We start from the raw sequence: 25,529 nt of genomic DNA on the forward strand, positions 1-25,529 counted from the left end.
CCTTATATATCATGACTTAATGACTAGTAATTCTTAAATAAAGAGTTTAAAGGTCTACAAAAATACAGTAAACCAACTAAATTATATGAATCAAGCCTTCAATCTGTCAATAATATGGGGCAGTGGTGGCCTAGCGGTTAAGGAATCAGAAGGCTGTAATCAGAAGGTTGCCGGTTCGAATCCCGATCCGCCAAGGTGCCACTGACGTGCCACTGAGCAAAGCACCGTCCCCACACACTGCTCCCCGGGCGCTGGTCATGGCTGCCCACTGCTCACTCAGGGTGATGGGTTAAATGCAGAGGACAAATTTCACTGTGTGCACTGTGTGCTGTGCTGCTGTGTATCACGTGTGACAATCACTTCACTTCACATATGACAGGCACTGGTCACTGTGCACTTCCAGGTTTTTCAAAATGCAGCGCAAGCCAGGAAACGACCAGAGGCGGTCTTAGCATGTTTGGTGCCATGTGTATTGTATACGGTTAGGCTATATGTTGATGTATTATACAACTTCCTGCTGCAGTGCCTTTGCTATGTACATGTTACTCTTTCAAAAACAGTTACATTTTTATATTTACAAATTAAATTATACACCTCATTACACTCACAAACTATTGCTAAAATATTCCACTAACAAAATATAAATGTTACACTATAAAATTTTAATGTTGTGTGGGTGTTGGTCAAGTCCTTGGGTACTACTGCAGATTTAATTTCTTATAGCTGAACATAAGCAAGTCTAAGCAGATAACTAGCGTTTTTTTTTTTTTTTTTTTTAAACTGAGTCTAAGCTGGCAGAAAAGGATGGACAAACAAATAAAAAAAATTTAATGTTTCTTGTGATGCTGTGACAAATATCATACATTTCTGATCAAATGAAAGAATATAAATGAACTGCCACAACACTGCCCAGAATATGCTAGTTTTGAGATTAATTCCCTGTGAACATCTTTCTTCAGCGTGTGCAGAAGTGTGTTTGTTGCAACATTTTTATCTTGATTTCCAATCAAACGCACATGAAGTAAGCACATGTCCACAGCTCTTAAGAAGAACTTTTTGAAACCTCTTCCAGCCTGATGAGCATAAACTCTTTGTCTGCGCTCCACAGAACACACACTCCCCACACACACCATCAAGTGTCACCATCAATTACTAATTCTATAGGTGTACTGTTGTATCATGTTTGAGTTCTCCCCTCTGGACCATACCTTCCTTTAGGTTGTTCTGATGTTGGTTAGCTGTGCTGAGTCCGCTGTTTTATTGTACATCTTAGGCCAATAAAAGCACTGTTTGTATGCTTTGAATTGTTGTCTGATAACAGTGGACCTCCTTCTATCCACACCCTTGTCATGTTTCTTAGACCCCTAGTGACAGCGGGCGTTGGCGGAAATGACTCCATCAATACACTCACCGACCACAATGTTTGTTGCAGACAGGAAGTTGTGTCATAGTTTTCATAGTCTCGTGAGACAGAACTAAAAAAAAGACATTTGTGCTCATTTTTACAAATTCTAGATCCGACCGTCTGAGCTGCCACTCTGAATGGTGAAGCAGAATGACCAAAGCACTCTTTACACCTATTGCCATTTCTAGCCACGGCAGGACCATAGACAGGCTAAGGGAACTTGTATTACTGTTAAATAATATCACAAATGACACAAGTGAATTTTTCATGTCATAGGAACTTCAATTTGATTCTCTTTATCAACTTTTGTGAAGGTCTGGTGATGTTTTAGGTCATATTTATGCAGAAAAATAGAAAATTGTAAGAAGTTCACAGACTTTCAGGCACCACTGTGTGTGATTTTGAGGCTTTACTTCATAAGTGGAAAGTGACTCTATGGAATTTACCCAATATTCACTACTCACGATTAACTGAACGTGGTAAGAAAAGGATTCTCTCACCTCACGTCCACAGCATCTTCCATGACAGTCATGTCAGTCTTGCATTTGGCAGAAGGGTTGATTGCCAACTCAGCAGGGGGGATGACAAAGCTTTTGCTCAGCGGAAGCCACATGCCCTCCCCCAGTGTGTAGGTGAACCTGTAATGTAGCAGGTAGCAACATCTCAGATGGGCAATTTGGGCTGTTTAAAACCCATAGAAGATATAGAATTGCTCGTATTCACAGTCAAAGGAAAACAACGTGATCATTTTGCTAAACTGGGAACTGAAAGATCAGTTTTGCCATAAAGTTACAAATTATTTATTTTCATTTTGCTCATAAGTGGATTTAAACACAAGTCATGGAACTCCTAGTTTCTGAATTTTAATAGTTCATAGGGGTGAATATTTGATGTTCAGGGCACCATACGTATATTAAATTATTCACTTTATGATACCTTCAAATCTCGATAATTCTGATCCACATGTTTCAGAGGGGATACTTAAGATGAGGTCAACGTGGGTAAATGTAATAACGGAATCCAAAGAGAAACCAAAGTTTAAAAAGTTAAAGAACATGAAGCACGGATCTGTCCAAAGCCACATTTTTGTTACAGTCGGTTGTGAGTTATCGATTTGTCACAATCAGACACCGTATTGTTTTTGATCACCTCGATTGTGTACAACTGTGTTCTTGTATAAATGTTTGCCTATTGTCTCATGTCCTTTTCGGGTCATAATACTGTGGTCCTGTATTGATGTGAGCTTGTGTTCTTTGTAATAAACCCCCTGTTTGTTCCCAGTCGTGCACCCTGACACCCATGAGAAGATTACAATGCCTTTTTAGGTGCTTTTTCTTTTCTTTGTTAGTACTGGCATTTGATGCCAAAATCCATTTCTCTCACCTATGTCCCTTTTCTTTTATATGGTTGGAGTTTTTTAAGTCATGACAGGGTATGAAATCCTTCCAAAGGACAGCAACAATTTCTAGGATCCTTTGAATTATACCATAGACCAGGTTCCTCATTCAGAAAATAATTCAAGGCTGCATACATGTATTTTTGGTGGTCCCAGTTAGTGTCAAAATGGAATAACAAATCATGTATCTATCAATATCCATAATAGCTTTTTTTGGGCAGTACAAATGTTTGTTTTTTTCACTTATTCTGCCTGCTATTATATTTCAGTCTCAATACCACACACACGTCCTGCTATTGAACAGCACAGTTAACAAACAGAACAAAACAAATCTGGAATTATTGAGACACCACTCACCAGTCTTGTTTATATGGTCTGCATACCATAAATGGCTGATATATCTAAGACATTGCATGTTAATTAACATCTCCAATACAGCACTTTAGTCATATGTCAAAAAACTGTTTCTGCTAAACATGTATACTATGTATGGTGGGCTCTGAATTTGCTGTTTTCAGTCTTGGAATGTCATACCAATGGTTAGTAATAACAATGCATGTTAGCTGGAACCTCTAAAACAGTTTAAAATACACTTGTGACCTATTACTCTTGGAGGAAGGACAGAGGTGACCTTTGATGGAAATTATGCAAATTGTGCATGCAGTACTATTATACTTCACTTTCCATTGACACAGCCCTTGTTGGTCATAAGGGATCTCCCATTCAGAAACATTAATGTCAGACAAATATCATAATTACTATTAGAGCAGAATTGCATCCTCAACAGCAACATAAAAAAAACTGTAGTAATTATAAAATAATTAGTAAAAGTTCATTGCAGAAATCAGGATGATGATGCCACAGCAAATAATGCTCAGTTATTTGTTGAAATAAGAAAATAAGATCAATTGTGATGGAAAGACTTTGAACAGCAAACAAACATGCATTGCTATGACGAGCATAATCTCATATTTGATAATTATATTTGTAATACTTGAATATTTGCAATATATGTAATATTGAGGCCAATTGCAGTCGCACAAGCATTTCACTGCATATCATACCGTGTATGACCGTGTACGTGACAAATAAATTTTTAATTTGAATTATTGCTATTCAACACAATCCCCACCTTCCAGCGATTTATAATCAATTGGTGAGTGCTTGATGAGCTAATAAGGAATTAATGAATTAATAAGGAAATTAGTAAACTTTTCAACTGAACTGATATAATGATTTCTGTGGCAATTTCCACCATCCATACAGCTGCTTTTGGGACAGAACATCTGTTCTGAGTAAAAGATATATGTTATGTTTGTCACTTGTCTTTGAAAACTGTTAGAACTCTTTGTTCAAAATATACAGTACAGGCCAAAAGTTCGGACACACCTTCTCATTCAATGTGTTTTCTTTATTTTCATGACCATTTACTTTGGTAGATTCTCACTGAAGGCATCAAAACTATGAATGAACACATGTGGAGTTATGTACTTAACAAAAAAAGGTGAAACATGTTTTATATTCTTGTTTCTTTGCTCTGATTACTGCTTTACACACTCTTGGCATTCTCTCTATGAGCTTCAAGAGGTCGTCACCTGAAATGGTTTTCCAACAGTCTTGAAGGAGTTCCCAGAGGAGTTTAGCACTTGTTGGCCCCTTTGCCTTCACTCTGCGGTCCAGCTCACCCCAAACCTTCTTGATTGGGTTCAGGTCCGGTGACTGTGGAGGCCAGGTTAAGTACATAACTCCACATGTTCATTCATAGATTTGATGACTTCAGTGAGAATCTAATAATGTAAATGGTCATGAAAACACATTGAATGAGAAGGTGTGTCCAAACTTTTGGCCTGTACTGTATGTTAAATAGCAATCACTTTTGTCTGTAATCATCTCAATATAGTCTTGGATCGATTGCTTTAGTCTGCACCTACTTATCCAGGAGTGGACGTGCTTCCTCATTCCAGTAAAAAAAATCTCTGGCGAAACGCAGTCTTGTCACTCCAGTGATTTTGTTTCTTCACTTATTCAGGGGCGTAAAATGTTTAGGGGGAAATGTTTAATGTGACACTTTACATTGCATATTAACCATGTCAGATCTCTTATGAACCCATACCCCCAGCACTCAACAATTTCAAACCCATTCAAGTGTCAAGAGACAACTAAATTATTCACTGTGCCACATGACTTCTTTGTGTGCTGTGGTGCAAAACTGTGAAACTGAATTCATATTAATAAAAATGTTCTTATTTCTCTGCACGGCAGCAATGACTGTATCACAGCTTCGATGAGTAAATGGATCCCTCATATATGAGTCATATTCTTCACACCACGATGACACATTTCACACCGGTGTAAAACACATTAGCAAAGTGGCAACTCAAACTGAGCGATAGTGTGAAGTGGACACTGTCCATACCTCAGCGATATGCATGAAAATATGTCCTTGAAAAGGATTAGCATTAAGCAGTGCTGTGTTGATTCTGATGTATTATGCATGCATTGAAGAGCTATTAAAGAACATTGTTGATTAAATGGTTAATGACACTTTTTGTGGACTTGGCATATTTCACATCCAAATTGTTCAATTTGCATTTGACAAAATGCTAACTTAGCATAACAAAAGGGCACAAGATCGCATGGACTTCAATGCATTAAGAGTCACTTTGAGAATGAGGTGATTAAACTGCTATAAAAGGAAAGGCTTAATTATGTCTCTCCAATTACTTACCCTGTTTCCAACCCAAGTGCCACATGAATCACACCCTCCACTCCCGCCATTTAATAAGGTGCAATGGAATCTTTCAAGTGATTACAGTCAGGCAACTCTATTAAAGTTGCATTATTTCTCTATTTAAGTTTGAGTTAGGAAGCCACCACCACCGACTTCATCACTTCAACAGCTCCATAGCGGAATGTCAAAGACTTGCATCTCGCTTGCTTTCCTCCAGCAAACAAAAGTTGATTAGAGGGGAGATCTTTTCCCAAATGTGTGAAATCAAACTAACATGTTTTCAGAAACCCACAGTCTGTGCATTTGTAAATAACACATCCTGTCTTTAATTTTAACACAAGTTATAATACGTTTCTTAATATAGCACCATCTTTTTTTTTCTTTTTTTTTTTTTTGAGGGGGGGGGTTGCATAATAGGGAATCAATGGAATTCTTACAAATGCCAAATTCTCATTTCAATGTGAATTAAAGTCAGTCACCTAAGGAACAAATTGAATCTGAATGGTTTTATACTGTGCTCCATGAATTTCTGGGCACTATAAAAATCTAGCAGACCACCCCCACCCCTCCATGCCCCAAAAATGAATTACATTATAAAACTGAAGGCCTACTTCAGACATGTGTGGTTCGTTTCACTGAACACCTGTGGTGCTGCCTCTGGGAATAGACTTAACCAGCTCAGGACCAAACTCAATCTTTACGCGCCTGATTTTGCTGCCTCTGTAATCGACATATTGAGAGAAATGTTGTTACATGAAATGCATGTTCCTGCTTTCCAGAAATACAACTACAAACCAGAGAAGACTGCTTGATATTTATCTGTATACTGGAGAGGAAGAACTAACTACCCACCCAGCCCATTGTGACCGTGTTCAGACACCCAGAAGACAAATTTACGGAAATATGTAAAAATGGGAGGAGCAAGCTTAAAATGGCTGGAGCCAATAGGAGTGACTGACAGCTGTCACACACCCTACTTCCTCTCTCCTGTACCAAACCAAGAATGCAAACAGATTATCATCCACGTGATGTATCTTGTTAGATATGGTTTATAAATTTTAAAATGGGGTGGTAGTAGCCTTGGGGTAACAGACTCGCCTATGAACCAGAAGACCCAGGTCTTACTACCACTCTCTACCATTGTGTCCTGAGCAAGACACTTAACCTTAAGTTGCTCCAGGAGAACTGTCCCTGTAACTAGTGATTGTAAGTCGCTCTGGATAAGGGCATCTGGTAAATGCTGTAAAAGTAAAATAACATATACCCATTTCTGTGGTTTATCTAACCAAGATCAGATTCCTACAACCTGAACATTTCTTGTGGCTGATTATAAACTGATTTCTAAATACATTTATTGTCTTTGTCTTTGTCAGCTCTTTCAAATATGATATACACATATTTCTTTATTATTCCAAAGAGTTAGAGGGTTAGAAGACAAAAAAGTGGTGTCTTGCAAAACTTAATTAAGATTGTAATGGGGTGGGGTTGTTTCTGTGGGGTATGTTGCTTTACAAAAGCCTATATAGTTTAGAGATTAAAAACTAAAGCAGATCTATCAGCCACTGGTACAATATCTTGTGTAATATAATTTCTCTCACACTAAATGACAGACATTTCCTGAGACCAGCTGAAAGTAAGAAATTCACCACGCCAAAGAAAACACTCATTGCCACAAATGTTCTTTTTATGGCTGTTAAAAGTGTTTTCCCACAGATCCAGAAACATAATAATGGAAAAATAAATCCCATATAAAGTGTGGATAAAATGGCAGGATGAAAGATTCTAGGCCAGCCTGTCACACTTTAAAAAACATCAGACGGAAGTCTGCTCGTCGCTATGCTGTCTGTGAAACTGGATTGAATAAAGAAGCATCTTGTCCAAATTCCCATCTTCACTGGTCACAGTAGATGAAAAAGCCACAAAATGCTAAATGCAAAAGTGAGACAGTATACACTGTATACCAACAAACATCGTTTTAAATGGATTATATGTTTTAATCTACAAAGCAGCAACAACAATCCGTTCAGAAGTAAGACTTCCATATTTCACTTGCATATGACAACATGATGATGCAAATAAGTTTCAGTCAACATTTATCTTAATGCTCCTCTGACAGCTCCTCTTATTATAAGTATTATTGGTAAACTTGGTTAATTATAGAGTAACTATGTATTTAGTTACTAGAAATATATGTAATTGGTATCTTTTGTGACAAACTGCACCCATCTTTAAAGATATTAAGATGATCCTTAAAAGCATGCTGTTTAAAAGCCTATACCGCCTTAATGACCTTGCAAATTATGTGTGAACTATAGCCAGAACTAAGCACATTGTGTTATGGAGATTAACCTTGATCTCTAGGGATCACCATCACAGAGTGCCCCTTACTGCGTACTGGCTAACTACTTACAATTATGGAACGGTTAATGTGGTGTATGGTCATTCAGCATAGTGAAGTGTACGAACAGAATACATTTCCATGATGTTTTTATATATTTTAGATGCATATTACATTTTAATGTGCCCTGCTTCAAGCTAAGAGATTTTTTTTCTTTTTTTCCAGCTGTCATTTAAGATGAATCCCTGCAAAATCACAATTTTGAGTAGAGTGACAGCTGTGGAGCACAGGTGCTCATTTGGAGGTGATGGAACAGTCAAGTCAGAATGATTGGTACATTTTCACCACACCGAGCACAGGAAAAACCTGGCGTGCATTAGGCTTGGACAAAGCACTTGGCCTCCACCGGACGGAATCACAGCGGAATTGTATAACCTATGTGGTTTTACTAAGGGAAATAAGACATGCAAACATTTAAACACATAGACAGACCCTGCCACTCACTTGCAGCTTGAGTGGCCTTAAGTGTAATTAAGAACAAAACCAAAGTACAGCCTAAATACAGAGGTAATTAATACAGCAGCTCAAGATGAGGGCATAATTTATAGATTTTTGCAATGTCATTGATATTAAGCGATGATCCTCACCCAGCAAAGTCTGCAAACACTACCATGAATTAATTCCAGATGGGCATAATTGAATTCCTTGTCTACACAAGGAATAATATTAAGCATCCGGATGCGTTTTGAGTAACTCCAACACTCCATGGGTATACTATTAAATATGATTAACTACACTGTATGAAAACGTATTTATTGCTATCATAAACACTCCAACTAAAACGCAACAGCCACAACTGCACCACATCAATCTGTTTTGTTCTTTAGCACTTCACTAATTTGTTATCCTGTTAAGGCAGTCCTTGTTCTTACCTGAAAATTCGGTCAGAAGGTTGCTCTCCCATCACCAAATCGAACCCACGCTGGAAAATGGTGTATGGCCAGGGCCTGGAAAACACATGAAAGTGAAGTGATCGTCATTGTGATACACGGCAGCACAGCACACGGTGCACACGAGTCCTCTTCTTTTAACCCATAACTGGTACTGAGCAGTAGGCTGCCATGACAGGAGCCCGAGGAGCAGTGTGTGGGGACGGTGGCACCTCAGTGGCACCTCAGTGGCACCTCAGAAATCTAAAGTAACAATTTACACAAAAAATGCAAATGCAATCAAATCAATCTTTCACATGCCCAAGACTACAATAGCCACCACTGCCTCATCATCCTACTATTTAATATATGGAAAAAATATAGATATTTTTTATTGATCAATAATACAAATGTTTAAACTGGAATTTAAGGGGTTAATTTCCTGAAAATCATCATAGATGACCAAGTAATCTTATTTCTAAAAATAAATCAGAAAAAAATATTGATGTATGATGATTTTAATTTTGTGTGTGTGTACATTTTTGACCACGACTACAGCAAGAGTGTGCAAAATGCAAGAGCACAAAACATTGGATTTCAAAAAATAAGATTTCCCAGAGAAAATCATGTCCAAAGCTCTAATACAGCCAGAATGATTGCCAAATTAACAAAAGAATTGAAAAAAATGTACAAAAACGGGGGCATAAGGGTTAAAAGCCAAAATGTGTATTGCACATTAGGCTGATCCTACAAGTCACAATATCTACTACAACATGCTCTCAATTAGCACTTCTAAAACTGTCATGTGTTTGTGACTTTGGCTGACTAGCATTCGCGCAAAGTGCTGTGGAGAGTGTTGGATGTGTTGAGATTAATGTGTACAGGCAGATAGCAGACACTTCAGCTCCAGGAAAGCAGAAGAGCTGACAAGGACCTGATGTCTCTCCAAGGAAGCCGTTACTGTGAGAAAATGACCATTTAAACCCTTTTAATGCTGCTTCTTGGACGCTCCATAGCACTAACATCACAACAGCCAAGAGAGACGAAACTTAAACTGGCCATTACCAAACAATGAGCTTTGTGTTACAGCTCTTCCATGTCTTTAGTGGCACTACAGAAAGAAAAACTGTATTTACCTCAGCATAGTGGAACCAAGAGTTTGGGACATGGGATAAACATATTAATTTAAATGCTAATTCCACAAAAGCAAAAGAGTAAACATTCAGTGATGTGCTGCTTTCAGTCATGGAAAAAAAACTCACATCCAAACCTATAAAGCTACTTCAACATCACAACAATAGAAACAATATAAATTGTTAGTTAACAGTTCTATGCCACATTATTTCTACATCTTTTTTTTAATGTAGATCTAAACAAGAATCTTCAACCGTTACACTATATATATATATTGGTTTTACTACACTGTGTTCAAACAAGGGGACAGTGCACTTGTGGTGTGTTTGTGATGCTCCTGCTGAATCTGGACATTTTTTTTTTCAGGTGCGCTGAGAGTGGAACTCAGCCGCAACCAGACAAAATTATTTCACTGCTCATCGTACCACGTGACACAGTTCACATTGTGTGAATCAGCCCTTAAGCAAAAATTTGACACAATAAACTGAACCCAAACTGAACTAATGAAAAAAACGAATTTATTCAATTTATATTTAGTCTCACTGTAACTCCTGAGCCTCTTTCCCACACATTCATTCATTCATTCATTGCAAAATGTCTTAAATTCAGCATGTAAGCACATTTTATCGCTCTCACAGCTTCGGACATCTTACATGTGGTAGCACAGTAAAACTGGCCACACCTTTTACCAAAGTCACATGTAGTGATTGCAGACGAATTTACAAATAAGGCATGCCATAGCACCTTTAGGTACTCCAGTTTAAGAGTTATGACTGGGTGGAATGGGAAATAATTCCAAGTCTACACTTTTAAAAAGTACAGCTAAGGAATGTGTGATTCCTGGTGTGTTTTGTCACCTACAGTCTTTACTTCGATTGGCACTGGACTCGTTTCTCTCATCCCCAAGGGCCGAAGACCCAATTAAAAATGGTTCACACCTTCATGGCATGACACAAATGAAGCAGCCCCCCTTGTCTCCAGTCTTCTTGCTCCCTGACGTAACCCCCCAATTGTTCTAATCCGAATTCTAATTATCAGATCCATCTCGCAGGCTGTCATCACTTCAATCTCCCACCCAATTAAAATGCCAAGGCTTTCGTCACCTCTGAGTCTTAATCAAAACGTTTGTGAGTGACACCCCCACCCCTGAAAGTACACATTACACACTATTTAAAGAAGGTGAGGCCCAATTAGCTTGGTTATCTTAAACACTGCATTCAGCAAAATAATTTTTTTTACAAATTTCACATTTAAACAGGATTTCCACAGTGTACAACTGATTATAAGAATACAGCAGTTGTGATCCCGTAACATTTGTAAAACTAATTGGCAATAAGAAGTTTCAGAGTACGTAGCGATTTCCCTTTGCGATTTCACCTTGGTAACAAGATGCCATCTGTGCAGGCCTGCCACTGGATATGCAAAATGTCTCTGCAAAAGTTACAATTACCGTAAGATCGGTCAACCATCTGCTGCAGCCAAGAGAGAGCTAACCCGAGTCAGAAGTGCCTCCAAGACTTCTTTTAACTTCTTTCAACTTTATTCATTAACTTTGAAGCTAACTTAAATATTCAAGTCATAGTGCATAGACCCACAGAGGATATAAACAAAATGCATATGTGCTAATAGTGTTTATATATTTTAGACAATTATATTAAAATCTAGTGAAATATTATACATTTTTAAAATTTTGACAGGCCTAATAATGTAATTGTTAATTACAGAGAATGCTCACCCTTGATTAGGACCCCACTCGCTGCGAATGCAGAGATGCTTGTGAACCGGATCCCTCATGTAGCCATCAAAGCAAAGGCATTCACCTGGAAAAAAAAGATTAGAAATTTACTTGCTGCTGCCCTATGCAGTAATCAAGCAGCGTCTGTAAAGAGTCTTTTATTTAGCCTACTGTTCCCAAAAATATCTTCAGAAGTGGCTTCTAATGACCTTCAGTAGTTTGTCTTGTTTTGCAATTTGAGGATATGGGCACTAAAGACATGAACTTTGCATCTTTAACATGATATTGGACCTTAACCCTCGTGTATTGTCAGTAAAAGCATGTGTGCCCCATTAAACTTCAGTTTAAAGGCCCAGTTTAATCAACTGAATTGGCAGCAAAATGCCAGCAATTTCCAGTGGCGTTTTACCAAGAGACTCGGCAGCTTGGCTAAATAATTGTGGACTGCTGTTGGCAGATGTTAAATAGCCTCATATTAATTATCGTTCGTTAAAAACAAGACAGGATGAAGATTAATATGAACCTGGGTTATGCTGAGTGCCGTGGCCACACCTGCGGCAGCTTGTAACAAACCTGCAGAAGATTCGCCCTTCAGGCGCCAGTAATGTGTGTTCAGCAGTGAGCATAACCCTTGCTGTACAGTCCGCCCACATAAAGGTCAGAGCAATCTGGGCAGGGTGTTCTCGCCATCACTCCCGTCCTTGTCAGCACTGTACCCCGCACCCCCCGCCCCGCATCCTCTTTATCATCCCTGCACTGTGTCAGACCCCCTTTCCCGACCCCACAGCTTGCTGAGCGATGATCCACCCTGAGCACATCTGTGGCAGATCATCTCAGTCAGGTCTCCAATTTGGGGTGCTTATTTCGGCCATCAGAATTGGGCCAGTCACTCAGGTCATGCTGCAGCTGCATCGGGCGTAATTTGGCTGGCCACAACAGATGAGGAGGCGACGGAATAGGGCCTCCTGTCTTCCCCAGTTCATTTTTCTTAATGCAAGAAAATGCAAAAACAGCCTTGTGTTTCGTATACTTCCTTATGTTGACTGATCAATTACCAATGGTTTGTTGAATAACATTTGCTATCATGCATTTTTCCATCTTTAGTGAAAAGTTAGATAAAAGTTCAATAAAAAAAAAAGTCTCTTCCGAATCTCCTGCTACATAAACTAAACAAGTCATTTTGATTTGTCCATATATATTTGAATGGTTATAATTAAACAAGGTTTTCTCTACAATAATTGTAAAATTAACAGAAATAAAAAATAATAATTGCATTATTTGCATGACAATTAATCATCTGCTAAATTTCGATCATAACAGCTCTACATGCATCAGTACAATCGAGAGTATGATTATGTCCTCCCAGGTTTTACCTGCACACGGGTCTGTGGTACATTCTGTCAATCATGAGGTAATTACAGGGATACAGGGAATGCTATATGCTACATAATATACATAAATACAGGGACATCACTGAGGTCATCAATTAGCAACATTTATAACAAGAGCTCCCATTGCAGATTTAACAGGATTTCTAATTATGAATGTTTTGCACAAGTCACATGCTGACATGATGAGCTACCCTCTGACCTGGGTCCAGTCTGTAAATTTAATTCAGGACGTAACACGTAACTGGTGTCATCTGCCTATTAATTATATAAAGTAATGCACTTGGCATCTGTTGTGGAGACATATTCTGTGCAACTCATGTGAATTGGAATGCTTATCAATGTAAAGTTATGCAGAAAAAAGTTGACCACTTGGGACTCTTAATGTCACTTAAGAAAACACGAAGAAATTTCTTTACAACTGCATAAAATCTGTGTTCCTCTACATTTATGGACATGCATATGAAAGAATACAGAAGTATAGGAATGAATGCAAATGAAATATTGTCAGTGGCTGTCAGTGACACATACACCCGAACTTAAAAATTATTTTTATATTTATTCACCATTAGACTAAAACATTATGTACCAGTAGAAATAAAGCATGATACAAACCAGGGAACACTCAGCGGTGGACAGGCAAGGATCAGGCATGAAAGGCAAAATTAAATTTGGTTCGGTACGGCAGCTGCACCATGACAGACAGGGAGAGCCTTCAGAAAGTAGTAAAGGCAACAAAGAAAATCATTGTACGCTCTCTCCCCTCCCTGATGGACATCTACATCTCCCGATGCCTCAGCAGAGCAAAAAAACATTATCAAGGACGGCTCCCATCCTGGCTTTCATCTGTTTGACCTGTTGCCTTCAAGACTCTACAGGTACATCACAACAAGGACAAACCGACTCAAGAACAGTTTCTTTTTTCCCAAATAACCACTTTAAACTTTTACATGCACTGACTATGCAGTCGAACCCCCGAGCCCCTGGACTTTTTTTTTTCTTCAAACCTACAGCTGTGCAATAGCCATATTTTATTTTTATTACCACAGAATACTGTGCAATATCTGTATACTGTTCAATAACATTATTATCACATTCCAGCACTACTCACCATCATAAGTGTGGCTACTTGGAAACAATGTGAAATAAATGTGCATTAATTCTAATGTAACACACACACTGTATAAAATATACACTGTATATAAAACCATACTCAGTTATATATTCTTCCCATATGTATATAACGCTGGCACTTCACTTGTAATTATTGCTCCTTTACATATTGTATTGTGTTTATTTGTATATTTGTATTTTCTGCCCTATTTTATACATACAGTAAAGGCCAAAAGTTTGGACAAACCTTCTCATTCAATGTGTTTTCTTTATTTTCATGACCATTTACATTGGTAGATTTGCCTTCACTGAAGGCATGTGGAGTTATGTTATGTACTTCACATGGTCATGAAAATAAAGAAAACACAAGGTGTGTCCAAACTTTTGGCTTGTACTGTATATGTCTGCACTAAAGGAGTTGCTTTTAATCTCATTGTACATGCGTATAGTGACAATAAAAGGCATTCTATTCCAAATGCACCAAACATAGTTCAACACATTTAGCACTGATCAGGATGCGTCAAGACGGGGTAAATATCCAGACCTTGGTCTGGGCACACAATAGCTAGGGCTGTAAGTGGGAGACCAACGCTGTCACTGCCATTCTCATCTCAATTTATTGGATACACATGATAACACGTGGAGTTCATATCAGACACCAGTTGCATTTACTTGTACTTACCAAGCTTGCTGTGCACACTCACACAATTCTCGTAGATATATAATGATTCCATTAGGAGAATATCTGGTGTAATAAATATAATGTTGCTAATCAAACGTTCATTTGCAATGTTAATTATTCTACTAAAGCATCACTGATACATGCTAATGATGAAGACAAACTTCAACATTAGAAGTAATGCGCCTGAGCCAGAGATGAGGAAACACCTCAGTTTGGACAACAAATGACATTTACAACTACTGACAATCAGACCTCCTAATAATGATGCCTCCTTGGGGCATCTTCATTGAGGGTTCTGTTATATTGTGCTCTTTACACAGGAAAAATGTGTTTATGAAATGATATTTGAAATGTATTTTGAATTAATACAAATTAATAGTAGAGTGTGCTTTTTTATAACAAGGTCTTATAAACGTACTTGTTGGTGGTCAGACCACTTAATTATCATCATAATATTAATGAGTTTAACAAAAAATTAGGAACACAAGATAGTACAGCATAATCACACACACGTATAGACTGAACATGCAGCATGAACATTGTTACTTGTCTAAAAAAATAAACATTTTATTTAAGAAATAGTTAAAATTTGTTTTGACACTGATAAACTACACTGGAAATAACATATATTATATACTACCAGTCAAAAGCTTGCCCCCCCCCCTGCTCATTTATTGGTCTTGCATTATTTACGATACATAACAAAACTGAAGACACAGGACTATGAAACAACACACGTGAGGTTATATAATAAACAAACAAAATAAATAGCAAACAAGGCAACATTTTTAACATTTGCAGGGAGCTTTTGCTGCGATGGCAGCATTTCACACTCTTGCCTTCAGTTAGACAACGGGGATGGATTTCAACAATCCTGAAGGTTTATGCTGAACACTTTACTATCATTTACTCATTGTCACATCTTGGGGTCCAAAGGGGTAAGAAGGTGCAGAAGCAGGACATCAGAAAAAAGGGACTTTATTTATCAAAACCAGGAATGATGGCCAAAAAGGAATTTTACATTTATGGCATTTATCAGACACCCATATCCAGAGCGACTTACAATCAGTAGTTGCAGGGACAGTCTCCCTGGCGCAACTTAGGGTTAAGTGTCTTGCTCAGGGACCTCAGGGATTTGAACCTGGATCTTCTGGTTCATAGTCGAGTGTGTTACCCACTAAAGCTACTACCACCACTGAATGAAAGCATACAAACCCAAAGGAGTGTGGCGATTGCCAGGAACAGAAACATAAACTAGGTACCTGCTGTGATCGCCCCATGCCCCCTGGGCATCACACTTATGTTAATGAGCATCTCATGTTGCTTTTGTTTATGACAATAGTGAACAAAGCAGTTATGAATGTAAAAAAGGAGACTCTGAAAAATCAGATTAATCAAACATACTTCTCTTGCAACATATATTACTAAATTAATAAATACTAAACATGTTTCTTGCATTGGATTGATCAAAATGGCCTCCATCTTAGTCTCCATAACCGCTAGTGTACATACATAACTGTTAGTGTACATATAAAAAGAGCAATAAAAACATTGCAAAATTTTATAATATAATAATAACATCAGAACAGGTTCAAATAATTTAATTAAAAAAGAAAGATGTGTTGACCTTTTTTTTCTAATTGTGCTGTAAAATTACTGCTATTGGCTTTAGACTGAGAAAGTGACTATGTTTCATGACTTATTAATGAAGTTTTTAACTCCAGGATAATTCCCCTCTTTTCCTGACCCCAGAGAGGGCCTGCAGTAGATCCATTATTCAGTCAAATTAATGAAGCTAAAGAGTGGGGACCAGGAAGTGGAGCTGGCCAAAAACACAAGACAGGGCGTCCCTGCTTAATAAATGTCTTCAGAGCTGCAGGGGGTTTGAGGCTGAGGTACGATCGTGATCTGAAGCCCGTAAAACCAGCTGACGTCTCTCCCTGTGGATCCACTCCCAGGCCCGCAATGCGCTGCAGTTAGAAATTCACAATCTCTTTAATGCTTGCAAGCGCTGCTCTTATTGTCGCAGCCCATCCCTAGTTTCATCAGTATCATCTGCTCTGGAGTTGACTGAGGCTGTCTAGTGGCGGGCCGGCAGCTCGCAATGTCTCCCCGGTGTGCAGGGGAAAGGTTTCATTACGCATGCATCGTATGAAAAGTACAATGCAATTACTGAGCCGTGGCAGCACCGAGGCCTCGTCTTCAAGATTTCATCACCCGGCAGCACCAGGCAACACCACGTTAGCACCACTTAAGGGCGAAGACTCACTTTTCAGAACTCAAAGAGGACAGGCGTCTTCGAGTTATGGATCCAACCACAAGAATGATGTTTCAGGAAGGATGTCGACACAAGATTGATTCCTTCATCTAGTGACTCGATAGAAATCTGTCATCTACTCTAGCAAACAGCTTCATACTAATGACTAAGAAACTGACTAAGACTACATGATAAGGCGAGCCTTACTATAAATTATTTAATTTATCAGCTAATTATCAAAACAATTGAGCGGGGGGTTAAGCAGATTGAGTAAGAGCGCAGGTTGTTTTATTTCATGCGTGGTGCATTTCAAACATATTCATATTAAAACCGCAGCTATAAACACAGCACCAGGAATTGACTCTAAACCCAGATCTGGCATACAGTAGTGCAATATAGATTAGCTGCTATTAACGAAACAAGCATTAAGGCTTTGTTACTATAACAACACAGCATGGCGCCTACGTGACTACTGGATACCCCGGCTCCCGCTGATAACGCACATTGATTGACCCATATAGGAGTCTACTTTGGCCTAGTTTCCTGTTCACGCTTCCAGAAAGTGACATGTTTTGGAGCCTCTGGTAATGTTTTACAAGAACCTGGCCTCGGATTAATCTGGGGTGGTTGGTGGCCACCAGTCACACGACCACTGTCATTCTTATTTTCCTCATTCATCTTACATTTCCCCCCTCTTTATTCTATATTCCTAGATTGTCGTTTAATACACACACACACACACACACACACACTTTTGTTTTGGGCCTCTCTTTGTATGTTCTTTTGTGGATTAAGGTTTGGCTGTTTTAGCACATGTGCTCTGTGCTCTGTGACACTTGTCACTAGCGCTATAATTATTATTAAAACAAGGCTGGCTGTCATATTCAGAAATAAGGTGTATTCCACCTGCCATGGCTCTTGTCAAGGGAAGTCACGGATCATGTGGGAAATACTGTGGAAATATGCAGCAAGCTCTGATGCACCAGAGGTTTGTGCAATAGCAGGTTTTCTAACACATCATCTTCAACTGACTCTTCACTTGCTGCCTAATATGCCAGTTCTTAACAAGGTGCCAGTTTAATCTGATAATCAGAGCTGCAGTTCATCTTGGTAATTTGAGGCTTTTTTTCCCCTTATCAACTATCAAATAATATGAAGTCTGAATATTTTCCAAACTAGTAACGAGCAAAACTTTCAACACAGATAGCTGCTAGTTTTGGCATATGTGCATGACCAGAAGAGATATGGTGGGAAAAAGGCATGGCTAAGACCTTTGGTCTAGAGACACAGACATGGCTTTTGCTTTTAATCTTCTTCACACCTATCTCCCAGGTGAATGGAGGGTATGAATCTAGTCATGCTGGACTCCTGAGGTCAGTGACTTCAGTAACCCCAACCTAGACCCTTTTATATAATGCCTCTGACTGATGTTTCACTGAGATCAGTGGATCATTCTCTTTGACTGCGAGACACTTGCTGACAGTCACAATAAAATGTGAGGTTGGCTCCTTGTTCATCTGTTTACAGAAATGAGATCACAACATGGAAGTCTGTTGTGAATAATTACTATCGAGGCGGATACATGAGACACACTGAGCAATGACTACTTTACACTGAGATGTAAAGTAGTAAATATTTTCAACTAGAATATACCAAGGATGACTACGAAAAACTGGCTATAAATTTGGCTATAAAAATCCCTTTAAGGCATTAAAAGAAAAAAAAGAACAGTGTGACTTGACATGGTGACAGCATTTGGATTATTATTTTCCTTTTTCTTTTCTTTTTTGCACTCTTCAAAGGGCATATGTGCTAAAATGAGCTCTCTGGAAAATGTGCTTTGAAAAGGTATGCAACTATAGCTGCTACTGATAATTGTGAAGTAAGCCACATCATCACAAGAGGAAACGCTGCAGCTAAAAGTGATAATAGCCTGTCTGAGAAGGATAATTTTAGGATAGCAGGATGCCATTTAGAAGAAGTGTCAGCACGTGCCGGCTGCGCCCCAACTGGACACTTCAAAATCAATTTCATGCAGTATATCAATGAAAATGGCAGAATAATTCACTGAGCTTCAATCCATGCTGTGGATAGCGGCACATAACGTACATTTATCCTGCAGTCATATTATCAGATTTTTGTGAAAAGCCTTCATGAATGCACTGCAGAAATATTTGTTTTGTAAATTAAAAAAAATAAAAAAACGGAGCACATTGTAGCTCACTCTTTATTAAACATGAATTTGATTCTAACTAAAGAAAAATGAAGAGTCAAACCAATTTAAAAAAGACTGCAAAAAAAAAAAAAAAGACTGCAAAATGAGATTTGGAACCTGAACTGGGTTTCTGTGTATTTCTTGTCTAATTGTTGGAGTCTTCCCTGTTTTACTTTTATTTTTTTCTAATAATTAAGTCAACGTGAAGCTCTTACTCTAACTTCTGCAATCATTTAATTTATGTGTTCAATTTACTAACTGACTACTCAATTGTGATTGGCTGGTAGGTTTGCGTTAAAGCCAGGTATGTGTGGGTACTGACAGCCACAATCTTAGTTACCAAAGTATTTCAGTGGACTACACACAAAAAAGCAGCTTGTATTCTTGGGCTCTAACATTATTATCACATAATAAAACTCAACAAAATAAAAAAAAAAATGTCAATAAACCTTTGTGTTTTTTTCTGACCATGGTGTGTGCTGTGTAACTGGTCACATCTTGACCCTACTAACCCCTGCCATACTGAACATCCTGACCTTCTGTTGTCTTGTGTTCATGTTCCTTAGTTGTACCCGTGTTCCACCATTGTGTCCATTCCTTTCGCCTCTTTCGTCTCACTTAAAATTTTGGTTTGTCCTTGCACGTACATTCCACCTATCTTTATATTATGTGTAAAAAATAACTATATTTGTGTTGGCTGGTGAATCAGATTAGATATTTAGTAAATAGTTCCCTTAACTAGGTATTGTGGATATTGTGTTTGTAACATCATAACAGTACAGACCGTCAGCCATTACGTATTTATTTACGCATTAAGGGCGCTCAGTTCCTAGAAAGTCATACCAAAAGAACAAAAAAATATATATTTCAGACTCAGTAAAAGAGTTCAAGTTGACGTTTTATATGGTAAGGTAATGTACTGTGTTTACCCTGACTTATTTACACAAAGATGCAGGCAGCCCCCTTTTCTGCAACCCTTTTTCTGCTGTTTATTCTCCTGTTTACTGGAGGTGTGTGTCTTGCGCAGGCCTGTCTGCTGTCAGGGAGGGTTTCAGCACGTACCTGTATCTGGGTCACACTGGTGCTCGCAGGGGTCCAATAAGCGGCGAGCGCAGAGCTCGTTGATCCACGGCCCGCTGTCATTCTGGTAATAAATCAACACCTGCGCCGGGTTCAGCCAATCTGACGCGTCCAGCTGACTACCCTGAGTCAGGATGAACCGGGACCCTAAAGAAAAGAGGAGAGGGGAAGAAGAACAAGTCAATGCATAATAAAATGGCCAATGTTTTTAACATATAAATGAACTAAGTTGTAGTCAGTAATGTTTTAAAAAAGATTTCACTTGCTAACATGCAACGGTTAACACTTAATCCGTTTTTTCAACACTCTTCATCCAACATACATCTGGACCAAAATGGTAAACTGAACTCCAAAGAACAATTAAACCACCAAAATCGTCCTGTACACTGGCATACAACCACTAACAACATGACATTAAATAAATGGAGTTAAAAACTGGAAGATGAATAATACGTTCTAATTCTAATTTATGTGGATACAACAAAAAAAGAATTTACAAAAATATAAAAAATAAACAAAAATCATTCTACAATATCATCCTGTTCTAGTGCATTTGCCTGAAACGCCTTATGTCTGGAACGATGATTGTCAGTCTCTTGCTGTAACCTATATTTTGATTAAGTTTTTTGATGTATTTCAATATGGTGACTGTAAAAAGGCACAGAGTTTCAGGTTTCCAAAGGAGTGGTCATTAAAAGTATTTTCAGTTTTCTATGAAAACACGTTCTACATCACCGATTGTGTTACAGCTTTGGCCATCGTTCTTGTAGTTTTCACCCTATCTCACAGTCACACCCAGACAATAACTTAGTTATAAGCAGTTTTTTTCCATTATCTAGACTGAAAAGCAGAGCAGAACGGCTTCTTCCTGTCTGTGATGCAGGCAGCAGAACGTGAAAAAAATAGTTTCCACAGTACGCTATTGCCGAAAATGCATTATTTCATTCAGCGACACACACAAAGACTCAAATCTCAGCTTTTTAAAAAACATATCTTTCCTGCAACACAATCTGATCAGATGTAATCTGGTAATATCGGGGAGGCGTTTACAGACACATCTGTAAATTGATTTGCGCTTTTGCTATTCAAGGGGGTGTCACTTCTGACATTTTTTTCTTTCAAAATTCCTTTTTCCTGGACACCGGTGGGAATACTAATCAAGCACACAGCCTCCTCTCCGCTGCACATATTCAAAGGCATGATAGATGAGCGGGAGTGGTGACAAGCATGACATATCTGGAGATGGCGCCTCCCATGATGACTGAAAAATGCCAGTGAGCCAAAGAACGGCAACTGGCCTGCAGAGCCTGACTGCAGGTGCCACATCAAAATTCATTAACAAGCCCATCCAGATACATCAACACACACACAGACACACACACACACACACACACACACACACACTTCATTTATCACTGGAGATCGGCTTCTCTTCATGTGCGTGTCTGTGGGTTCCTGACCTGGCCTGACTGTGCTTTGATGCTTTGAGAGCACAGCTGTTGGGGTCCCTAGTGAAACACTCTGGGGTTCAGTGTGACATTTGCTTTTAGATGGCACTGGTGCTGTGGGACAGAGAGATGGCCAATCCTGCTGCCCTTCCAGCATGCACACACACAGAAACACACACATGCACCCACACTCACACTTCTTGTACCTCATGGAGGTAGAATTTGGGGTAAGTGCGAAAGAAACATGGCTGACACTCCAGCTCGAGCACTACCCACATCAACCCACACAAAGTCCATCTGCTATCCCCCCATTAAATTTAGACACTCTTGGTGTTGTATTCCTTCAGTACACACACACACACAAACAACCACACAATCTAACCAGTCACTCTGGTGCCACTGGGATTTATTTTTGGAACATGGCCGGTCCTGCTCTATCTTTTTCATACAAACACACACACATTATTTCAAGAACCACTCCAGTTGAAATTCACAGAGACATTCATACACACAGAATGGCCACACCCCTCAAGAGCCGGGTGGGTCAAGGGTGATGTGATTACCATCAGCGATGAGGTGCTCAGGGACGTGCAGAATGACACGGACGTTGAGCGTGCAGGAGGAAAGGTGAGCGGAGCACACTAGGCCGATGACGCAGCTGACCACACTGATGAGCGTCAGCGTGGTTTTACTGACTGGACTCCGCGGAGACCCTGGAAGGAAAGGAGACACCGGGTGAGAAATCATCGGAAAGTAGCGAGACTCCTGAGCCCCTCTGAACTGACTGTTACAAACACATCCTCATCAGGACTCAGTGACCAGAGAAGCAGTGGTGGACCAAACAGACGTGTCTCTGGGCTCCTAGACCATACTAGGCCAAGGAAACAGGGAGAAAGCTGTTCTGCTTTGATTGGCCAGTGTTCAAACACACACACACACAAATCAAAAGTGGCGTGTACTACAAGACAAATGTGCAAATGCACACACACACACACACACACTTCAATTCATATGCTTATGCATTCATGCCCATACACATACACGCACACACACTTTCATGCACTGTACACTGATGAATATGCACTCCACACACATGCATGCACAGGAATGTACATTCACACTCGCTGTGTATTACAGAAATGCACACATGTATACGCACAAATGCATATGTATTCATGCACATGGGACACATACATATACGCTTTAACGCGTTCACTTTAATACCCAACACTATCTCACACAAACCCTCACATAGACTCTCGTGGACACAAAGAAGATTGATTTGACCCTCTTCTGCTGCAGGCCAATCAGCCCTCCGGTGGCCCGGCTTTAAAAGGTCCCTTTCTCTCAGTTCCCAGTGCTTTAGAGCTGCTGACATTTATGGGCCTGAATATCAATACCTCTATCAGCATGCAACTCATTGCTGTTACAGTACTACAGTCATCGGACAAATCAAAAAATAAAATAAATAAAAAATTAACAAATGCACAAATGCTTTGAATGTGTATTCTCAGAAACAAGAGTATACATGGAGCAGGTGTCACGAACTTGCATGTTTACCTTAGTATATCGACAAAGATATAACTGAATAATGAAATAACACTGTAGAAAATGTACAACAACGTCCTATAACAGGACCAATCACTACAGAGGCTCTACATTAGTCTCAGACTCACAAAATACATATTGATGTGAAATACGTGTTGATCAAATATTTATATTGAAACACTGCATAAATCATTTGCAATATTTGCACCACTAGTTATGAGGCCACATGAGCCCAGTACAGAAATCAATTAATTATATCTGTCATTATAGAATCATCTGTTCTAGAGATATATTGAATTACACGTTGAGAGGTGTTATAAGAAAAAAAGGAAGACTGTATTTAATCCATGCAAATGTTATGATTCACATTGTGAATGTATGCACTGTAATGCATTGCAAAATGCTCATTAAATATGTGGTGAAAAGTATTGAAGAAATAAATGGCAAAATGATTGACAAAATTGAACAGAAAAAGACATATAGGGCAGATATGTTGTCAAACAATATGACTAATTTGAGAGAGAGAAGGGTTGGCATTTTCAATCTATTCTGAAAACGTATTTGTGTCATGAGGAATCTTATAGCTTTGTTATATTGTGTGCAAGCCCACACACATACCACATTCTGTAAAATCATTTTCTTTATTATAAATAAAATGACCTGTTATGTATATATCCAATTCTCTCAACACATTTAATAAGGGCATGACACAAAAAAGAGCAACCCACACAAACAAACCATCATCTGATCAAATTAACACCCAGCCAGAAGTGAATGCAAAATGGCACATATCTATTCTTAACCTGGTTTAATGAAACGCATAGTTTTTAATTAAAAACTGTGAGTAGAGCTGTCTTTGACATGGGTCTGTTTGAACTGTGTGGATAATTGAGAAAAGACACTGATAACATAAGAAATCTTTGACTTTGAATAAACTTGGTACTACATCATAATAAATCGTGGGATGATAAAACTGAAAACACTGCACCAGGACTGTTGATTGCCTTAAATTACCACATTTTAACAGCTAAATCTTGCCCACCAATTAGAACAGATAGATTCCTTGAAAGAGTTGTATGTACTACTACAAAAAAGAAATAGATAAATTGTACACATTGGGCATTTTAATGAAGTGTTGATTAATTATGAGTAAAAAAGGTGGAGCCCATAGAAATGACTTGCAACTTTCACATACTGGATAATTTTACACACTTTATTGCAAAATTGAATGTATTTAAAAACCGAGACAATTTTGGAATTACCACACAATACCTTGTTTGGCCCTGTGTTTGCTGTTTCATTGTTTTGACCGTTTCCTCTGACAGACAGGGGAATGTGTTGAAATACTGCAGTATGTGGCAGATTTTTTTGTTCATGTGTGACTTTTTTTTCCACATGTTATTACATCGACAAACTTGGAATCAAATCTATGGACTCAGAATTGAGCCAAAAATTTAAAACAAGACTTTCCCAATAACAAAAAAATGAAGACAATGTATGACAATGCATGTTTTTGCTTACATCTCACTTTTTTCACTTTTCGCCTGTGAAGCTTTGAATGTTACAGCTAGTTTTTCTGTTACACTGCTGGCTTTTCAATCACACCACCCCCTTTTACATTTACGCTGCATATCTGGCACGGATCTCTCATGTGGGTGGGGCTTTGCCTTATTTGTCAATAGGTATTTGAGTGACAGTTCCATTCCCCCTAAGTCTGTGAGATGTGCACTCACAGCAGAAAAACATACATTGTCAAAATTCCAACCTCTTATTTTACATTTCAATGTTTTTTTTGTTTGATATTAGGAAAGTTTTGTTTCAAAATGTTGGCACAAATCCGATTCCATACAAAAAAAACAAGGTTGGGAATGTAAAATATAAAAAAAATATATATATATATACAAAACAATCACATTACTGGAATACATGCATATTTTATAATGACCAGACACATTCACATTCAGAGGAGTATTCCACTGGCATTTCAGTGGTTAAATGTCATTGAAAGTGATTCACGACAACACTAAAATAAACATGTGCAGACTCTCAGCAAAACAGTACGAGCACAAACCAATCTGGCAATCTTCTCTGTCAAATTCCAAAAAAAAAAAAAAAAAAAAAAACCTGACA

The 25,529-nt window shown here is 38.7% G+C and overlaps 1 protein-coding gene across 2 annotated transcripts in view; it reads right to left on the minus strand.

Moving 5' to 3' along the window:
* The window catches only part of astn1 (astrotactin 1), a 195,131-nt gene that overhangs the window by 118,613 nt on the left and 50,989 nt on the right, over positions 1 to 25,529 (minus strand). For both annotated transcript variants that reach the window (XM_028976985.1, XM_028976984.1), the window contains 5 exons: positions 22,415 to 22,564; positions 20,386 to 20,550; positions 11,669 to 11,753; positions 8,803 to 8,877; positions 1,906 to 2,043 (listed from right to left, as the gene is read on the minus strand). In XM_028976985.1, the coding sequence (XP_028832818.1) occupies positions 1,906 to 2,043; positions 8,803 to 8,877; positions 11,669 to 11,753; positions 20,386 to 20,550; positions 22,415 to 22,564 (613 nt within the window). The remainder of the gene's footprint in view (positions 1 to 1,905; positions 2,044 to 8,802; positions 8,878 to 11,668; positions 11,754 to 20,385; positions 20,551 to 22,414; positions 22,565 to 25,529) is intronic.

The sequence above is a fragment of the Denticeps clupeoides genome, chromosome 4 (assembly GCF_900700375.1).
Source record: "Denticeps clupeoides chromosome 4, fDenClu1.1, whole genome shotgun sequence".
Lineage (NCBI taxonomy): Eukaryota > Metazoa > Chordata > Actinopteri > Clupeiformes > Denticipitidae > Denticeps > Denticeps clupeoides.